The sequence below is a fragment of the Gossypium hirsutum genome, chromosome A08 (genome assembly GCF_007990345.1).
Source record: "Gossypium hirsutum isolate 1008001.06 chromosome A08, Gossypium_hirsutum_v2.1, whole genome shotgun sequence".
Taxonomy (NCBI): domain Eukaryota; kingdom Viridiplantae; phylum Streptophyta; class Magnoliopsida; order Malvales; family Malvaceae; genus Gossypium; species Gossypium hirsutum.
Window position 1 is genome coordinate 26265273 of NC_053431.1, and position 20095 is coordinate 26285367.

At 32.5% G+C, this 20095-nt stretch overlaps 2 protein-coding genes across 3 annotated transcripts; both read right to left on the reverse strand.

Annotated features, from left to right (window-relative positions):
* Nucleotides 1-735: 735 nt before the first annotated feature.
* LOC107944955 (protein SET DOMAIN GROUP 40) lies at nucleotides 736-15166 on the reverse strand. The gene is made up of 6 exons (XM_041075941.1): nucleotides 15149-15166; nucleotides 13834-14097; nucleotides 13599-13730; nucleotides 13342-13482; nucleotides 11512-11577; nucleotides 736-1142 (listed from the first exon to the last, which is right to left on the reverse strand). The coding sequence occupies exons 1-6, from the start codon at nucleotides 15164-15166 to the stop codon at nucleotides 1029-1031; spliced, it is 735 nt and encodes a 244-aa protein (XP_040931875.1). The 3' UTR covers nucleotides 736-1028.
* A 41-nt stretch (nucleotides 15167-15207) lies between these two features.
* Nucleotides 15208-17811, reverse strand: LOC107946593 (MACPF domain-containing protein CAD1). 2 transcript variants are annotated; one of them, XR_005899387.1, is made up of 5 exons: nucleotides 17741-17811; nucleotides 16530-16768; nucleotides 15766-16014; nucleotides 15638-15679; nucleotides 15208-15256 (listed from the first exon to the last, which is right to left on the reverse strand). XR_005899387.1 is itself a non-coding variant. In XM_041074289.1 (3 exons), the coding sequence occupies exons 2-3, from the start codon at nucleotides 16766-16768 to the stop codon at nucleotides 15807-15809; spliced, it is 447 nt and encodes a 148-aa protein (XP_040930223.1). In that variant the 5' UTR covers nucleotides 17741-17811; the 3' UTR covers nucleotides 15782-15806. The 2 variants fall into 2 exon arrangements, 1 of the variants encoding a protein (XP_040930223.1); XM_041074289.1 differs by lacking the exons at nucleotides 15208-15256; nucleotides 15638-15679 and having other exon boundaries at nucleotides 15782-16014.
* Between the last annotated feature and the right edge of the window lie 2284 nt (nucleotides 17812-20095).

Below are 20095 nucleotides of genomic sequence, written 5' to 3' on the forward strand. Positions count from 1 at the left end.
GAAGTATATGAGGATCGCATGGTTGCTTGAAGACCGTGGATCCACCGATGGCTTTTTAAGCCCAATATATGATTAGCAGCTTTGCTGCAACATTAGGTAGTTTCGCAACCGGGCTACATCAGGAGTGTAGGAATGGGTGGGTCGATTAAATCTCCACAGGAGTGTAGGATTTGACGGGATAAGGAGTGCAGGGTTGGATTGGTATTTGTGCATTGCATAAACTGATTATGATTGAGACATGGGCTTAGGCCCAACTGAGGCTACCATAGGTTAAGGCCTAAGTGCCACCGTTATTTTAGTGGGCCTAGGTCCAAATTGATGTGATGCATGCTTTACGATTGATGAGGGTTGTACACATTGAGTTTTCCTAAACTCACCCCCTCTTTTATTTTTCTCAAGTGATCCTCAGTAGGTGGTTCGACGGTAGGAGGGACTCCGAGGTGGCTAGCTAGCAAGACAACTTGGACTTGTTTTCTTAAACATATAATTTCTAGTATTTTAAGTTAATTTAGTCCGGGATGTAATAAGGTCATTCCTCTGGTTATTATTTCAAATTAGGATTATTATTATTTTTATGCTTTATATTTGTTAGAAGTAGAACATGGTTTTCCTAAACCATAACTGTTTTTAAATACTATGTTTCCGCAACTCAGGTTTTAAATGACAGGTTTCATAGATCATCTGTTTTAAATAAAGCTTTCGCAACTGAAAAGAGATTTTGCAAAGTAATTGTTATCATACAAGAAGGAATATTTTTTCTTTTAAATACACCTCACTTTGAAAGCAACAAATACAAGTTGGGTTTGGCCATAATGTTCGGGCCGGGTTTGGGGTGTTACACCAAATGAACAACCTTTTAGCCATACCAATAATCATGGCAAACATGCCAAAACACATGGCAAGTTATAAACATCACATATATCATTTGTCAACATATAAATCAAGCCAGCTCAAATGGCCATACACATCACCATTTACAAGCCAAATCTCATGGCTAATATCATAACTCAAAACATACCAAAATGACACTAGCCTATACATGCCATATACCATATATACAAATATTCAAAAGTACCAATGAGTTGATCGATAATGTGATGACGTTTCCCGACGATCCCTGAGTCCAAGTTAGCTTTAATACTCTATAAAACACAGACAAATAATACACAGTAAGCTTTATAACTTAGTAAGTCCGTACTAAATAACTCGACAGTTCATAATATTCAATTCATCAATTAATAAAAACATAATAAGTTTCATATCATCAATCAATTCTAACCCATGATCATTTATCATATTTTTACAATCCATCAAGCTTCATACACATAGTATCAACTACCACATAGGTATCACATGTACCTGTACTCTCCCGAATTTATTTATTACATTTTCTCCTCTTTGTTCAATATGTTATTCCATCCAAAAATCTTTCAATACTCAAAGAATTCGCACACTTTGTGCAAAAAAATGATTAGCCGAAGCTATAACGATGTCACACACTTAGTGCCATCACATTAAACAAAGCCATCTCAGTATTGCACATTTAGTGCTACATATAGCTGAAGCTATTCCAAGTCGCACACTAAGTGTTATACATAGCCGAAGCTATCTTAAAACGCACACTAAGTGCCAAACCTAGTCAATTCGTTGTCATACTCAACTGTAGTCTCATAAATACAATATATGCGATATTAAATCATTTAAAACATAATTGTTACAATGTTTATCATGTATGAACTTACCTCGAACGTAAAAACGACGAAACTAGTCGATTAGTCGAGTACTTTGTTCTTGCCTCGATCTAAGTCTAGGCTCATCTTACCTTGATCTATATTATAAAAAACTCAACTCATTTAATCATGTAATCTTTTAATTTAGTCCACAAACACATATTTGGGCATTTTTACACTTTAGCCCCCTAAAGTTACACATTTATTCAATTAGTCCCCATTTCATAAATACACAAAATTCAAAAAATTCAATGTGACCCATGCTTAGCCGAATTTTCCTAGTACACATATCAGCCCATATTTATCATTTGTTTCACAATTTAACTCCCCAATTTACATTTTTCTCAAATTAATCCCTAATTGACTTTTTGTCAAAAATCACTTTACAAAACATGTATATCAAACACCAAGCTTGCATAGTTCATCATCAAACATCATAAAACTCATGGATTCATCAATGGCATTTTTCAAAATCACTAACAAACTCAAAAATTAAGGTACAGGCTAGCTAATACTTAAAGCAACAATCACAAAAACGTAAAAATATTAAAAACCAAGCTCAAAACATACATTAATTTACTCATGCAATTGCCGAAACTTATTCTCCTCTTTTAATGATATATTCAGCCATGGATGTTGAAGAATAAGAAAGATGATAGCATATTCATCTTTTAATTCTTTTACATTTTCTATTATTTATCAATTTACTATAACAACCTTAATGAAATAACATTAAAAACTTATAATGGATGTCCATAAATGTCCATTATCACAACCAATGGTCTGATATCAACATAAGGACCTTTCATTTAATGCCTTATAGCAAATAGACACTTTTAACTTATAGACTGCAACTTTTGCATTTTACGCGATTAAGTCCTTTCGTCGAATTAAACATTCAAACGCTAAAATTATTTCACGAAATTTTCACACATACATATTCACATGCTATAAACATAAAAAATAATATTCAAATAATTTTCTGAACTAGAATTTGTGGTTCCGAAACCACTGTCCTGATTTAGCTAGAATCGGGTTGTTACATCATTTGTATATATGCACTGCATTAGCAACAAATAAGAAAATACCAGTAGAGTCAACTAAATCTGTGGTCATAGTAACTAATCCACTGGGTCAGTATGTGTTAGTTGACAAATTTTGTAAAAATTGTCCATTGAAAATTCGGCATTGCAACTTTTTGGTTGATTTGATGTTGTTGTCGTTTAATGAGTTTGATGTTATTCTTGGCATGGACTGGTTAAATTTTCATGATGCACTTATGAACAATAGATGAAAATAATTTATTTTAAGATGTCAGGATGGTGATACAGTCATAGTTGAATTAGACAGAATAGACAGTGCCGGCAATATTATTTCTACTTTGACAACTCAAAAACTTGTAAGAAAAGGGTGTGAGGCATATTTAGCATATATTTTGGATTCTCGAGTTTTAGAATCAAAGGTGGAATTAGTTCTAATTGTTCGTGATTTTGTGGATGTGTTTCCAAAAGAGTTGTTAGGGTTACTGCCAGTTAAAAAGGTTAACTTTGCTATTGAGTTAGTACTGGGAACTTCTATGATACTAATCACTCCTTATAGAATGGCTCTAGTTAAATTAAAAAAATTAAAAGCACAGTTGCAATAATTGACAGATAGAGGATTTGCTCAACCTAACGTTTCTCCCTAAGATACGCCAGTGTTGTTTGTTAACAAAAATGACGGGTAGATGCATTTGTTATTGATTATCAGCAGCTAATAAAGTCATAATTAAAAAAATATATTTATTTCCTCACATTGATGATTTGTTTGATCAACTAAAAGGTGATACAGTGTTTTCAAAAATTGAACTTCTTTTAGGATATTATTAGCTTCAAGTTAAAGATTCAAATGTGTCGAAAACAACTTTAAGGACCAGGTACAGACACTATGAATTTTTAGTTATGTCGTTCGATTTAACAAATGCTCCTGCTATATTTATGGACTTGATGAATCGAATATTTCAGCCTTATCTAGATAAGTTTGTTGTTTTCATCGATGATATATTGATTTATTCGATAGATGAAACTGAGCATGCCCAGCATTTGAGCATTTTCTTGCAAACATTGTGCGAGAAACAACTATTTTTGAAATTTAGTAAATACGAGTTTTGGCTTCAAGAAGTCAGGTTTCTAGGTCACATAGTGTCGTCAAATGGCATACGAGTTGATCCTAGTAAAATTTTAATTGTATTAAGTTGGAAACCTCTAAAGAACATCATCGAAGTAAGAATTTTTTTTGGTTTGGTCGGTATTACATACGTTTTGTTAAAGTTTTCTCGTTCATTGCCTTACCATTGATGAAATTGCTACAAAAAGACATTAAGTTTTCTTGGTCTAATAAATGTCAATAAAGCTTCGACCCATTTAAAGTGACGTTAATTGAAGCCCATATGTTAACTCAACCAGAGTCTAATAAGGAATTTGTGATTCATAACGATGCCATTGGTTTGTATTTTGATGCAAGGCGGCAAAGTGGTAGCTTATCCCTCTCGATAATTGCAACCGCCTAAGAAAAAATATCCGACACACAATTTGGAAACTTACAGCTATTGTGTTTGCCCTGAAGATATGGCAACATTACCTATACAGAGAAAATTGTCACATTTTCACCGATCATAAAAGCTTGAAATATTTGATGTCTCAGAAAGAACTGAATTTGTGACAACGTAGATGGTTGGAGTTGTTAAAAGACTACGATTTGATTATCGACTATCACCTTGGAAAAGCTAATATTGTTGTAGATGCTCTAAGTCGAAAGTCATTATTTGATTTAAAAATTATGAATACTCATCTGACATTGGTTAACAACGGATTGGTTTGGCTGAATTAAAAACAAGCCCGATGTTTTTACAACCTATTCACGAGGCTCATAAAAATGATCTTGAATTAGTTGCTAATGAGAGCAAATTGGGAAATTTCAAGGTACAGAATTTCATATTGGTGTTGATGGTAACTTGAACTTTTGAAATAGATTGTGTGTTCTGAAGAATTCTGAAGTTAAACAAGAGATTTTGAGGGAAGCTCACAATAGCCGTTACTCGATTCACCCTGGTAGTAATAAAATGTACAATGATTTGAAGCAAATGTACTGGTGGCCAAATATGGAACATGAAATTTCAAATTTTATATCAAAATGTTTGATTTTTCAATAGGTTAAAGTCGAGCATCTAGTACTTTCAAGGTTACTATAGTCTGTTATGATTTTAGAATGGAAATGGGAATGAGTTATCATGGACTTCGTGTCCGGTTTACTATTATCGTTGAGGAAGAAAGATGCAATTCGGGTTGTTGTCTACTATTTGACTAAATCCACACATTTTATTCTTGTTTACTTAGATTTTTCACTAGAGAGATTAGAAGAGTTATATGTTTTTGAGATTATCAGATTGCACGAGGTGCCCTTGTTGATTGTTTCTGATTGCGATCCATGATTCACCTCTAGATTCAAGGGTAAGTTACAAAAAGATTTGGGCACTAAATTAACTTTCAGCAAAGCGTTTCATCCTCAAATAGACAGTTAGTCTGAGAGAGTGATTCAGATACTCGAAGATATGTTTCACTATTGTATTCTTGAATTCAAAGGTAATTGGGAGAAATTTCTTCCGTTGGTTGAATTTGTTTAGAACAATTGTAACATCCTGAAATAGGACCTAGTCGAAATGGTGGTTTTAGGACCACAAATTTGACATCAAAATATTTATTTTATGATTATTATAAGGCCTAGAATATGAGTATATGCATGTGTTAAAGATTCATAAAGAAATTCTTTGAGTAAGGTGTTCAATTGGAAATTAGGGACTAAATTGAATAAATTGCAAAATTTGAATTCTAGAAGCAATTTGTAAGAAATTGCTTTGGGTTATAATTAGAAGGCCTTGGAGAGCAATTTTCCCAAATTTTGGGTTATGAATTAGAAAGCCTTGGAGAGCAATTTGCCCAAATTCTAAGTTTTTGGACAAAAATGGGCTTGCATGGATGGAATTTTAAGGAAAGGGCTTAAGGGCATTTTGGTCATTTGGTATTTTAATGAAATAAAATGGGAAAATGAACCAAAATCAACCCATTCTCTTCCTTTTCCAGCTAAAACTTCAAGGGTTTCCATAGCTAGGGTTTTCAAGCTTTCCAAGCTCAATAGTAAGTGCTCCCAAGCCCCGTTTTTCATGCTGTGTATTTTTGAAATCCCAGTAGCTTGCTCTCTCTGTTTGTACCCATATTTCATGCTATGGTTCATGTTTAAAAATTTACCCATGCATGAGTTGCTTGTATTTTGATGGATTATAGAGGAATATTAAAGATGAATGTGTATTAAACATATTTTCCTAGTTGATTTTCATGAAAAACCCTTACGGGGACTATTTTGCAAAAGATGTAAATGTGTGGTAGAAATGAAAAAATAATGAAAAATGTGGGCTACCATAAGAAGGAAAAGTGTTCGGCTAGGCTTGGGTAAGATAGAAAGTGCATGTGTTTCATTCTACGAGCCTAGGGACTAAATCGTAAAAATGTGAAAGGTTAGGGGCAAAACGGTCATTTGGATCGGGGTAGATATTAAGCTTGAAATGTATAATGTAATTTATTAATGAGTTAAATTTTGTTGTTATAGACCCCGAGGAACAAATTTCAGAGGTCGATCGAGGTAAATGCAAGGTTTCGGAATAACCGAAACACAACTCCGAAAAGAATGCCAGGTAAGTTCGAATAACTTAAAGTAAACCCCTAATATGCATAATTGAATGATTTATGAATGCATGATGATTGCATTTATTATTAGCATGAAATATCATAGAAATGCATATTTGATGGTAACATGTGAAAAATGTCTTGGATGAGGTTGACAAAGGGAAATCGATGGATAAACCCTCATTGATATGTGTAAAGAGATCCTGCATGTGTTGCAGTAAGGATTTAGCCCGGACAGGTAATCTGTGATCTCAAGTATGAAAAGAATCTAACCCGGACGGGTGTTCCTTGAATGATCAAGCCTCCCGAAGAATATGTGTGCATTAAGGATTTAGCCCGGACGGGTAATCCGATTAGGGTCTGAATTTAGCCTGGACTGGTAATTCAGATTCGAGCTCATTAAAGGTGTTTGTCATTATAAGGGATTTAGCCTGGACTGGTAATCCCGACATCACCTTATGAGTACTATACGAGGGATTTAGCCTGAACTAGTAATCCTGGCATCACCTTATGAGTTTACGATATGGGGGATTTAGCCTGGACTGGTAATCTCGCCGTAAGAAGTGAGGTTCGTGGGAGTGCATATATGTGAAATGATCATTCGTAAGAATTGACGAATAATGGGTGTTCCATCGAGATTTCCTAGAAACTCAACGGGATTAGTATGATGTATGTCAATAAGATGATGAATGATGAGCTCATCTACATAAATTACATGATGCTTTGTTACGTAACTAACTCATTGATTGAGTGCATGTGATAGGGAATCATTTCATAATTGATGATTTCATGATTTAAATATGGATGTATGCTAATTACTCGGTAAGTTTACTTTCCGATTATTCGAGCTTACTAAGCATGTAAATGCTTACCCCTCTCTTTTTCCCTGTCCCACAGAGCTCAAGGATTCAAAAAGATTGGAAGACGATTAGAGAGTCAACACACTATCAACTAGACAAGCTTTGGTATAAAGACTTTGTTTGTTTTGTTCAATGGTATGTATAGTATTTTTGAGTATTTTGTTATAGGTGTTATTCGATTTGCCAAATGAAGGCATGTAAGAATATGTTTATCTCTTTGTATCTTGCCATGAAAATTGGGTTCATTGAAGTAGGATATGACCTATGAATTTATGCATGGTTTTATTTACAAGTGATGGGTCGTTACCAATTGGCAATGAGTCACATGAACGAGCCAATTTCGAATGAATTAAAGTGACATGGGAACCCATAAACACTAAGTGGGAAATAACCTACCATGTATGAAACCAATGATATGAGGTTTCCATACATCTAGTTTAATTAAGATTATTTACAAGTGTATAATTTTGTTTTGCTTTGAATTTGGTAACCGCTAAGCACAAGTAGTAGAAAGGGGTGACTAAAGGCTTGGAAAATAACCTATTAGAGTCCACATGGTTAGACACATGGGCGTGTGTCTAAGCCATGTGTGACATACGGTTCCCTCCCATGGGCGTGTGCTATGGCCGTGTGTCCCCTGCACTTAAAATTTTAGCTCAAAGTTGTACACGGATAGGCCACATGGGTGTGCACTATGGCTGTGTTAAAAAGACAGTGTCGTCCACGGGCAGTGTAACAGCTCGATTTTGGGCCTAGTCGGATCAGTGATTTCGAAACCACTATTCCGAGGCCAGAGAAAATTATTTTGATATTATTTTATGTGTTATAATATAATTTTATAAGTGCATGTAAGTTTTGGTAAATTAATTTTAGCAATTTCTAGTCCAATTTCGAAAAAAGACTAAATCGCATAAAAAGTAAAAGTTGAATTTTAGTGCCTAAAGGTGTTTAATAGCTAGATAACTAAAATTAGGGGATTTTAAATGGCAATTAGACCCTTTTTATTGAGGTGGCCGGCCAAGGGAGACAAGATTGGTCAAAAAGCCATATTTATAGGATTTAAAGTGACTTTTGGGTAATAAAATAAATAAAGAAAAAGTTGTCATTTTCTCTTTCATTTTTCATCTTCTCTCCACCGAAAATGGCAGCAAAGAATGGGGGTTTTTGAGCTTTAAACTTTCAGCCATTTTAAGCCCTAACAAGTAAGTGATCTTTGGTCTTGATGATTTTTACATTTTTAGAATCCCTAAAGCCTAAGCTTTCAAATGAGGGGTCTAGTTTGCAAAATGATTAAGATTCTAGGGTTTTACCATGAGCGTAAATGTGTTGTTTTTTGTGTTTTTGTGGAAGGTTATGAGTCCTAATTGTCTAATAAACAACTTTTGTGAAAGAAATTGCATGAGAACATCTTTAAAAGGGCTAATTTGCTAAATTGTAAGATAAAGTGTTAGTGTGTGTAATAATGATTTTTGTGAGTTGCCATAGTTATGAAAATGGTTTATCTAGGCTTAAGGAGTAAAGAAGTTGAATAAAAATCTTGTTTCGAGCATAGGGGCAATTTGGTAATTTTGGTAAAATAGAGGGGAAAAATTATAAATTTTGCCAAAGTGTGTCAATGGACTAATTTGATTAGTACATTGTTTTAATTAGCTAAATGTGATGTTTTAGACGTTGAAAATATGATTTGGGCTTAAAATAGGGAAAATCAATTTATGGACGATTATGTCTTTTTCACCTTTGTAGTATCGAGGTAAGTTCGTATGTAAACAATATCATGCTATACATGTATTTAAATGTTATCATTAGATGAATTGTACAAATATTAAGTGTATGTGACTAATAGAAATATGATAAGACAAAACCTTAATAGGCGAGATAAAATCCCGTTTGAACTGTAGGAATAGAATAAGATACAAGCGACATGTCACTAGGAATTATGAGTCTAGATGACTAGATCAAGAGTGACCATTTTAATGTCATGAGATATCAGGTAGCTTTAGCTGCAATTGAGGCACTTATGTGCAAAGCTTTTTTCGAGTATCCAATTAGTATTCCGAGTGTTCAACGGGTAATCTGAGGAAAGAGTTGGTGATGGTTCCAATGAGGTAAGTCATTGGTGAGTATGCACTTGAGTTATGTTATGAGTTGTGCAGGTATGTACACTAAGCCTATGAGAATGCCTTGGTATGTGAATGATCTATGATGCATACACAAACGCCGCTAAAGGTCATAAAATTTAAAATAAAATTATAAAAAGTCATGAAAAATATAAAAAAATTAAAATTCATTATCAAAATATTGAAAAGAAGAATAACATCTATGATATAAATATATATCCCACCAAATAAAAAGTTTATCAATAACAATCAAACAAAATACCGGACTTATCATACTACACCAGAAATCTAACAAAATACAAATAGAACAAAATAATGATAGAATGTACACTTTAAGATCAGCAATTAGCTCAAACAAGTCGTCACTATGCATGAATTCAGCTAATCCTGGACCATGCATCCAACAAAAACTCAAACATGAGAAAAAAGAAACAAAAGTTAATGAATGACACATATAACGTCAAATTAATAATAAAATATGCAATTAACAAGTCAACATTAACGCCACATATAACATCAAATTGCACAACTTAATATACTCAATACATTAGCATAAATAACATCACATTGAACAATGAATTTAACACATTCGAATAGATCAATTTTAAGCTCACTAATGGTTAATTTAGCATGTGAACAGCATATAAATGTTTTGCATTTACAGCATGGTTTAATCAACTTCAAGCAGGAAATTAAATGCTGTAAATTTCCAGCATTCAAAGTCATATATGGACAGCATTCAACTTCAAGCAGGAAACAATAATTAAAACTACCATTTTTTTCAGACACCTATTTTTTTCTTAATTTAGGTTCTCTTATTTAGTAAATCATAATAAACAGCATAAAACAACAAAAAGGTAACTCACAGACCACATCAATAAATTTCAAACACATATATTCTAGGATTCAATTATACAAATATTTGCAAGAAAATGTTGTTAAATCAAAGGGAAATACACAATCGAAAAAAATAAAACACATAACAGGCAATAAACTATCAAAAAAATGACAACATCCAAAGATTTAAAAAAGACAAATATAAGAAGTGTTTCATAAGGCTGAACACCGAAAAGTATAACAAAAACACTAAAAAAAGAAGCATAAATCTGATGGATTATAGAATGAGTTATGCTTTGTGGATAAGTGATCTTCAAAACCAAACCAACAATAATTTTAATTGATTAAAAAAATATATGCACTTAAATAGATTTGATTGTTTTTATTATTATTAATAAAGTCAATATTATCTGGTTTATTTCATATTTATTGTTATTTAAAAAAAATTATATATAATATTTATAAATATTAAATATAAAATATTAACCAATAATATAAAATACTTTTTAATAAGCCTTGCAAATACAATCTAGCACTAAACAATTTCAAAATGAACAAGTAAAAAAAGTATTCCATAAATTAAACAATAAGATCATCCCATACTATCCATAATTCGAAAAATTTAAAAATATGCCTTAAATCCTTCTACTATTAAAAAATTTAGAATCTAGTCCATATATTTTTCCGAATTCAAAATTTAAGTCCAACTATTAACGTTGTTTTAAAATCTAAAAAATAGATAAACTAAATTCTTGAAAATAAAAGTATAGGGAGTAAATTTCAAAATTTAAAAGCGTACATGGGCTTATGACATATTTTAATCTTCTACAAATCCAAAATAAAGAATAAAATATTTAACTTTAAATCTAAAATTATATTTTAAAATTTATTTTTTTATCTACCGATATACCATACTTCGGTCGGTAAAGGCAAAATCAATCGGTAATCACTCATATAATTAGTACCAACTATATTTTATACTGGAATAACATTGACTACATTTAAAAATTGCTGAAATCCAGACTCAATCTTAAGTCACGCAAATAATAGTGGCTAGTTGATTAATAAATTTGACTATTATGTAGGATGGACCTAAATAATTAAGGAGATCAAAAAAATATCATTTATGTTGTTTAATTAATAAGCATAAATTTAATATGCAAAAGGAAATGAAGACATAAAGTAAGAAATCCAGTTCCCTTTTCATGAATGTCAAGACAATGAGAGAATAGTGCAGGAGATAACAAACCTGGTTGGCGTAACTGATACCCATGTTTGCCCAAGCACGCACATAGTTTGGCTTCAAATCTAGTGCCTAAAGATCCAAGACATAGACCAAAAGACTAAATTCAATAGTGCTGAAAATATGGCCACCACAGGCAAAGGGAAGTTTATCATCAAATAATTTTAAATGGACAATCTCAGTAACAGAGGCTAAACAAATCAAACTACATATGCAAGATCTGAATGCATTAAAAAAGGCATTTTGGAAGAGATGATCAAGGGTATATGTAAATTGAGGAAGTGCATAATCAAATCATCTAAATCAACCAATAGCTTCAACAAATCAAATAACTAATTACATGGAGCTGAATAGAAGAGCTAGTTTGTCTTCAAGGTCCAACTAGGTGCAACATGTTATTTGGAGCATCTTTTTAGCAGCCTAAGGTTACAAAGATGGAGCAAGTAAATAATTCAACCCTATAAGAGAGCTGTATAACACACCAATGCATCACTTTACCATTGAAAGATAAGAAAGAAGAGAAATAGAGGAAAAGATGATGCAACCCATATGAGTTTGGCACACAGAAGATTGACATGTTGGGTTATCACATGTATGGAAGAAAACACTTTGATTAACACCAGAATATAACAATAACATTTCCAAAATGTAATGTTAGGGATAAGCTTCTAGTATTCTTAAGGAAAATTATATCCTGTCACCGTATGTAAAACTCTAAGTCCCAAATATAATCACTACAGTCATGGAAATCATATGCAAAAAGACACTCTTGTAATCACAGCATTCACAACATAAGCAAACTATCCCACAGTAACATTAGAGGAAGCGACTTACACTCAAACCAAGATTGCAATATCAAGGCATTGTTCCAAAAGAAAAAACTAACCAAAAAAACAAAGAATTATACCCTAGTGTACTTACATATGCATAATTATATATATACATATGCCAAAGGGACACATCAAGAATGCAATTCATTAATGCTAAACATAAATGTAACTGTACTAGTCAACGGCATCATGCATTCAATAATTCAGTTAAAAATAGCATTTGTTTTTCTAAAAATAAAATAAAATAAGCAGCATTCTTTAGTTAAAGAAAAATAACAGTAAAAATTAATTCACTTTATCGCAGTCCATATTCATGAATTTGTTCCTAAAGTTAAATATCATAACTCCAATGAAATCAGAATATTACGATGCATCTGCAAATGAGTTGAAAATCGTCAAGTTGTGTCATCCTTGAATTATCCAAACAAAAAGAAAGCCAAAAATGAGAATGAAATTCATAATTCCATTGAAATCACCATTAAAAAAAACAATTGACACCAAATCATAAGCCAAAGTGTACACGAATTGATTCGCAATTAACCTAGAAACATACTTCACATATATAAAACAGAAAAAAAAAAAAGGTAGCCATATGATCTAGCTTGTCGCATGATATGAAGCTGCAGCTGTTATCCATTCAAATAGTTATAGAAACAGATATGTATATATATAATTATTAGAGAAGAATGCACTGATAAGACTTTTCTTTGGGTGATGTCGTAACCATCCATACTAAGAAATGTTTGCATAAATAACATCTATTTCCGGAAGTCTGCGGTATTTTGTCCCGAGCAATAATCTGAACCTTTGTCAAAGCAATGATATGTAGAAAAATGTTAAGTAGAGACACGAGAAGATAAATTAGGAACCCATGTATACTTGTTTATCCAGACATTTATCCATACGCATGCGTGTGAAATGTGCATAACAGTCTAAGTTGAAGTTGTCCAACATAAATAAAAACCGAAAAAGAAAACCCAGAGAAGCATAAACACTGTGAACTTACAGTCCCAGTAGCCCAAATCCAAGCCCTGAAAGTGAGAAGTGGAGGCTTAAGCTTAAGTTCCTTCATGAGAGTGAAGGCTTGTTCCCACTCGTATTTAGCTTTTGTGACAGCTTTCTGAGCAGCCCAGATGGCATAATCCACCTAAGAACGAGATAAATAGCAAGGTTAGAAAGAAAAAAAAAGAAAAAAGAAATACAAGTGAAGCAAATGTGAGAAAGCAAAAGCAAAAGCAAAAGAGGTAAAATAAGAGACAGAACTTGCAAGGCTTGCGTTTCAAGTTCACCGAAAGCGGCGAGTATGGAATAACTACGAGGCAAGTGTAGAAAATAAGGGTGCAATGGAGAAGCCTTTCCTTTATCGATTTCATATAACAAACAAACAGTGAATACCTGCCTTGCAAATGAAAATAGAAAAATTGCTTTAGTCTAGTCATTGTGTTTGGTTGAAACGCAGATTAAAACATATATCGAATACTGAAACACAAAAGCAAACCTGGGTAGAAGAGTGAGAAGGATGGGTTTTGAGTGCAAGAGACAAAGTTTCATCTCTTGAAAGAAGAGAGTCAGTTGTGATTAAGGCAGATTTTGGAACTTTAAGAAGCAACTCTCCTTTGCTAATCGGCCGGAGAGCAGCCACACCTCTTCCTCCGGCGTCGGGGAAGCAAGAGACACCCAGACAACGGAGACGCTGCTGTTGGAGAGTTTCTTTATTGAATAGGGCAACAGAGAGGGGGAGATTTGGGGTGTTTTGAGGATACTGATTTTAGGGGAAAAAATTAGGGGCACGTTTGGTTCGCTGTATTGGATTAGAGGTGTATTGGATTAGAGGTGTAATGGATTAGAGGTGTATTAGAATAGAGGTGTAATAGCAAATCAACTGTTTGGTTGAATGTAATGGAATAGAGGCGTAATAGTAATCTTGTGTTTGGTTGAATGGAATAGAGGTGTAATAGCATAATGGAAAAAACTAAAATGATTAGAATACCCTTAGCATAAATTTGTTTTGGTAAATGATTATTGTTATTGTTATTTAAATTTTAATAAGATTATTAATATCAATAATAAATAATTTAATCATATTTAAACATAATTATTATTAAATATATTATAATTAAATATATAATTTAATAAAATTCTTAATAATCAATATTCTTATATGAATTTACTAAATCATAATATATAATACTATAAAATATAATTTAAAATAATTATTATTAAATATAATTTAACAAAAATATATAATTTAATAAAATTCTTAGTATTAATATTCTTATGATTGTATCAACATAATGAATTAGGGTTTTTCTTCATATTCCCAATTATGTATTCCATTTCCGACCGTAAAGCACCTTTCAACTCATCTCATCAGTGATTTTCTGTCCATTGACAAATTAGGATTCTATTGTTCGTGCATCAACAATTTCGAATTCTAAAATTTAGAACGTAAATTTTATTTTCTCAATTTCATTTTTGTTTCTAGATTTGACTTGAAGCAATTTTGGTCTTCAATGTTGTTTTCTTCGTTCATTTTAACTTCTTTTTTTGTTATATTTTCTGTAGAAAGATGGATTTTTTATGATTAAACTTTTAGACATGTTTATTTTCAATTTTTTCCACGAGCATTTAGATAAGAAAAATATTAAAACTATTCAAAAGTTACTTGTTTGCTTCAAAACGAATTATATAAGGACTAAATTGCTCATTTTTATATTAGAGGACCCAATTTGCTCTTGAATTTCTAATAGTTTAACCAACGAAAGTCTTACATGACCTAACAAAAACCTCTCCAACTAAATTGCACGCATAACTTGTTTAGCAAGGTTCATTATATTGTGATACAAGAAAACTGATCTGAGGCAGTACATAAACTGTCCTCTTTCTCCTCCAGCGTTTGGCACAACTCATCTGCTTCTTCCCTGCATTAGTAAACTGATGACTTAATTTGCTTATATAAAATTCAACATGCAAATACTATACACATTCTCTTAGACATGCTAAAGAGTAAAGACTTCAAAACATGGGGCATATACCATATACACACTTCTAGACATGTTCATTAGTGGTTTAACACTACTTTCTTTGTTTTTGAACTTTTTGCAGTTCTTTATGGGACACATACTTTCTTTGTCAATGAGAAAGTTATTTAGAACGAGCAGAATCGCGATCACAATAAACAAATTTAGATATAATTTTTAAGAATAAAGAACTGGAATCAGAAAACCGTAGAGACAGAGGACAAGGGGTTTGAATGCAAAGGGGTTTTGCCAATCACCACCAAGCCCTCAATGGCTTAGTACCTCAATGTGCCGAACGCTCGATGTTTCTGCAATGCTGGCCAACTGCATGGTGCTTGATTGCAAAATAGGGTTAAAGATGTCGGGCACTTACATAAATATACGACATTTAGTAAAATATCAGTGTTTACCGAACAAAAGAAGAAAGGGCCCTTAAATATAAATGAGTTGCTTATACTTTTTGTTTGCCATCTCTTGACTTTCTCTGTATTAATGAAGGGCTTTTCCCATCTGAAAACATAACATCTCCGAGGTCCTCCAAATACCCTCTAAGCTCGGATGTAGGAATTGTAGAGGAAGAGTTTTGCCTGACACATATTAAATCTTGACCACCGATAGCCATGCCGACTATTATGTGTGTTCCATATGTCTGTATGAACCTACCAAAACACAAATTATTAGATATATACTGCATATTATACTACAACTATTGACAACAACCATAGCAGTAGCAATTTTATAACTTTACGATGGACTAGAGTAACTTATCCTTGTCTCAAAATTTTCCAATTAGGCAATAGAAGCACAATTATGTAACAGTTTATATGCCGAAAGTTCAATCTAATGATCAATAAACAGAATCCTACTTCTTTGAGAAAAAATGTTTAGAAATTAGCTAAAATTGCATAAGAAAGTTGAAAACACATATTGCAGCTCCTTCATCATCCCACATATAATTAGTTACACTATATTTTTACAGCATATGGCCACATGATCGACCCAACCAGTTGAGAACCACTTTAATTCAGCATAACAATAATATATTTTCTTTAACATAGGCAAGCGTTTATAAAGTAGGGTCACCAGTACTATTTCTTCATTCATTCAAAAAGCATCCGCATAATCCATATGATTCTTAATGCCAAAATGTGCAAACAATATGTGGAAAAGTTACCTAGACAAGGCTGCTGGATCCCAATGAGGTGGAACAGACTTCTTAACTCTGTCGTTTAGAACAAGTGGAAATGCTGTAAGGTGTAAATAGTACAACGAAATAAAGTAACCATCGAAAGCGAGAGTTTTGGTGTCTGTAGCATCATGAAGCCAATTTCCACTCAAATCGAAGATACTGTTAAGATACCCTGAATGAACTTTTCCTTGTATAGAAGACTTCTGATTAAGTAACTCAGACATCTGTAAAAGAAATAAGATTTTGGAACAAATGTAAGGTACAACATCATTAAAACACCAAATTGAACAAACTGCATAATTCTATATACTTTTATAGCCTTTTCTTTTTTCGGATTTCTTCATCGTTAAGGTTACAGAAGTTTTCAGCATGATAGACAGTAGCTATCTGATTAATATCAGCCATTATTAACAGTTAGTTAACCTCAAGCTAGTTGTTATTTTTATTTGAGAATTCATGAACAAACATTCATGCTTGCAGGAAGGAAGGATAGGCGAAAATTTTACAGGCCAGTGGAGACCAAACATTCATGAACAAGCAAGATGCAAAATCAACTGCCTGGGAGTTCAACATCGTGGTTCATAATATCTTGTTACTTGTAAATAACTTTTGTGGATCATTTCCATCATTGATTACATTAGACATTGTAATATAGAGAGATAGCCAATTCAGAGAAAATTGATGCTAATATGATATGTGGATGGTTAAATACTTGGAAGCATTGAACTATCTAAGTTAGCATTGCACTTAAGGTGATTACAAGATGGTCAAAGTTTTGGAAGATTTGCCTCACATGTGAGATTACTACACACAATCACAAACACATTTTGCTCAGATCCTACTTAATATACAGCAATTGTCTAAATTACTGCCATTTCCATAGGCTAGTGAGTGTAAACCACAGCAACCAAAATTTACATTTCACATTATGCTTCACCATCCAAGAATCGTCAATGGGTACCAAAAGGTGAAATAGGGAGAACACTCTATGCAAAGCATTAATGCAGTCAAGTTGAGCTTTCATGAAATAAAATAATATCAGTTTCTAGGTCGGGCTAACCATAAGGAGCTAAGTGCCCGGAGCCGAGAAGTGTAATCACTAAAAACTAGAAGGGCTCGGGCTGCTTGGCGTGTGGTCAAAATTCAATTTTTTTTAGAGAACAGAATGAAATGTAAAATGTTAGCAAATAAAAAACCTTTCTTGTATAAGGATGTCAGGCAATGGAGAAGCACCGACACAGATCTTCCCCTCTCGTACTGGTGTCAATGGAATACGAACTGTCAAGACACCGTTGTCCGAAAATGGACACGGATGACTGGCGATCGGCGAGCGGATGAAGAAGAAGAAGCAGTCTGCTGATGAGTGATGATGAAGAAGCAGTTGTGGTGGCCGAAAGGAAGGAAAAAGTTATGGAATCAGAAGAAATCAGAAGAAGCAGTTAGAAGGGTAAAACAGGGTAGAAGAAATCGGGAGAACTTAATACACAGCAAAACTGAGCTTTCCTTCCGGAATAGAAATCGGTGGATTTTGAGGATTAGATCTGTAATGTATTAGACCCGTAATAGTAATACACTGAACCAAACAAAGGATTAAAGGGGGATTAAGTGGGGCCCACCGATTAGGGGTGTAATGGCTATACCAATACACCCAACCAAACATGCTGTAGGGGTTTTAGTGTCGAGCAAGAGAAAAAGAAAACATTTTAGGAAGGAAAACGATCTCGTTTAATAGTTATGTTTTTTTGCGGCGTTTTATCCCCTTAAATCTCCCATTGAATTTTATTTAAAATACATCATATTTATAAATACTTAACTAAATTTACTTAAACCTAACGATATTGTTTTAATTTTTTTATAAATATATACATGTTATTTTCATTTAATATTTATTAATTTTTTAAATATAAACAAGTTAAATATTTTTAATTATTTTTTTTCTATTAGTCATTGAATTAATGTAAGTTGTGGCTTTAGTCATTTTACTTTAATTTTGTTATTTTTAGTCATTGTAATTTTGAAATTTTGAAATTGTAATATTAATTAAATGGTAGCTATTAAATTCATTAAGTTTTGCTATTTCTAAAATCTAATGTAACAAACATATTATTCACAAAAAGCCAGTTACGGATTTAACGGTTGTCATTTGTGTTAAAATTTCAAAATTCGAAAAGTATAGGGACCAATAATGATCTAATTGGATAACATAAACTCAACCTACAACTTTACGCACAATACCAAGACTAATAGCAGAATTTAACCAAACATATATAATTGCTATCATTTGAGTGATCATGACTAAAATTTTAAATTTTAAAATGTACAAAAGATAAAATTGATTGATTTGAAAAATACAAGGACTAAAACTAATCAAATTAAAATATAAGGACTAAATTTTAAGTTTAAATTTCACTTAAATAAATTAAGTGTAAAGGAATTAATTTGAATTGAATTATTTTTAATATATCAAAATATTTTTAGATTAAATCTTAAACCATTTAATATATATATAAAGTTTATCTATTATCTCTTAAATAATTTAAACTATAATCATAAGTTTAATATATTCAAATTAATATTATCTCTTTTACAATTATATAATAAATCATTTAATATATAATTAAAAAATACTAATTAATCTAAACCTTAAACCTCTTAACCCCTATCCCATAAACACTAAACACTTAACCCTAAACCTTAAATCCTTAACCCTAAACCCTAAACCCTGACACCTTAAACTCCAACCCTAAACCCTAAACCATAATCTCTAAACCCATAATTCATCTTAAACCTTCAAATACTAATTAACTCCTAAACCTTAAACCTTAAACCATATATCTTAAACCATAAACCTTAAACTATAATGATAATTAATTCAATATTTTAAATTCAATACTATCACTTTTTACGATTATATAAGAAAATATTTAATATATTGTATAACCATAATTTTTAATAATTATTGTTTTAGGGGTTATAGATTACTGTTTATGATTTTTTTGGGGTTTAAAGTTTTAAGGGTTATATGACTTTCAGCAGCGTTTTACCGAAAGCACCGCTAATGCTGTGGTTTTTAGCAGCATTTTACTGAAAGCGCTGCTATTGCTCTGTTTTTAGCGGCATTTTAGCAAAAAACGCCGTTATTGCTCTGTTTTTAGCGGCGTTTTACTAAAAACGCCGCTATTGCTCTGTTTTTAGCGGTGTTTTACTAAAAACGCCGTTATTGCTCTGTATTTCACAATTTTTGCGGCGTTTTTTGATAAAACGCCACTAAAAATGCCGCTAAAGCCCTATTTTCCTGTAGTGAGAGTTGGATAGTGTGGTGACGATCCTCGATGATCCCTGAGTTCCCTGAGTTGAGAAACACACGAAGTAAGCTTTCAAAAGCTTAGTAAGCCATATACAAATAAACTTATCAAATAAAACATATAAACATCATCTAAATACATATACTCCATAGGCAAATACTATCACAAACCACATAACTCATGTACATTTCCCATATACTCATTTCATTTGCACAAATAACATACTTTCTCATACTTATTTCACAT

Coding starts and splice junctions, on each gene's coding strand:
- LOC107944955 (XM_041075941.1), bottom strand. Junction 13,731..13,833: donor CTTCTCACTCTTCTACCCAG/GTTTGCTTTTGT, acceptor TTTGCAAGGCAG/GTATTCACTGTTTGTTTGTT. Junction 13,483..13,598: donor TTGAAACGCAAGCCTTGCAA/GTTCTGTCTCTT, acceptor TCTCGTTCTTAG/GTGGATTATGCCATCTGGGC.
- LOC107946593 (XM_041074289.1), bottom strand. CDS start 16,768: ATGTCTGAGTTACTTAATCAGAAGTCTTCTATACAAGGAAAAGTTCAT. Junction 16,015..16,529: donor GATCCAGCAGCCTTGTCTAG/GTAACTTTTCCA, acceptor GTGTTTTGGTAG/GTTCATACAGACATATGGAA.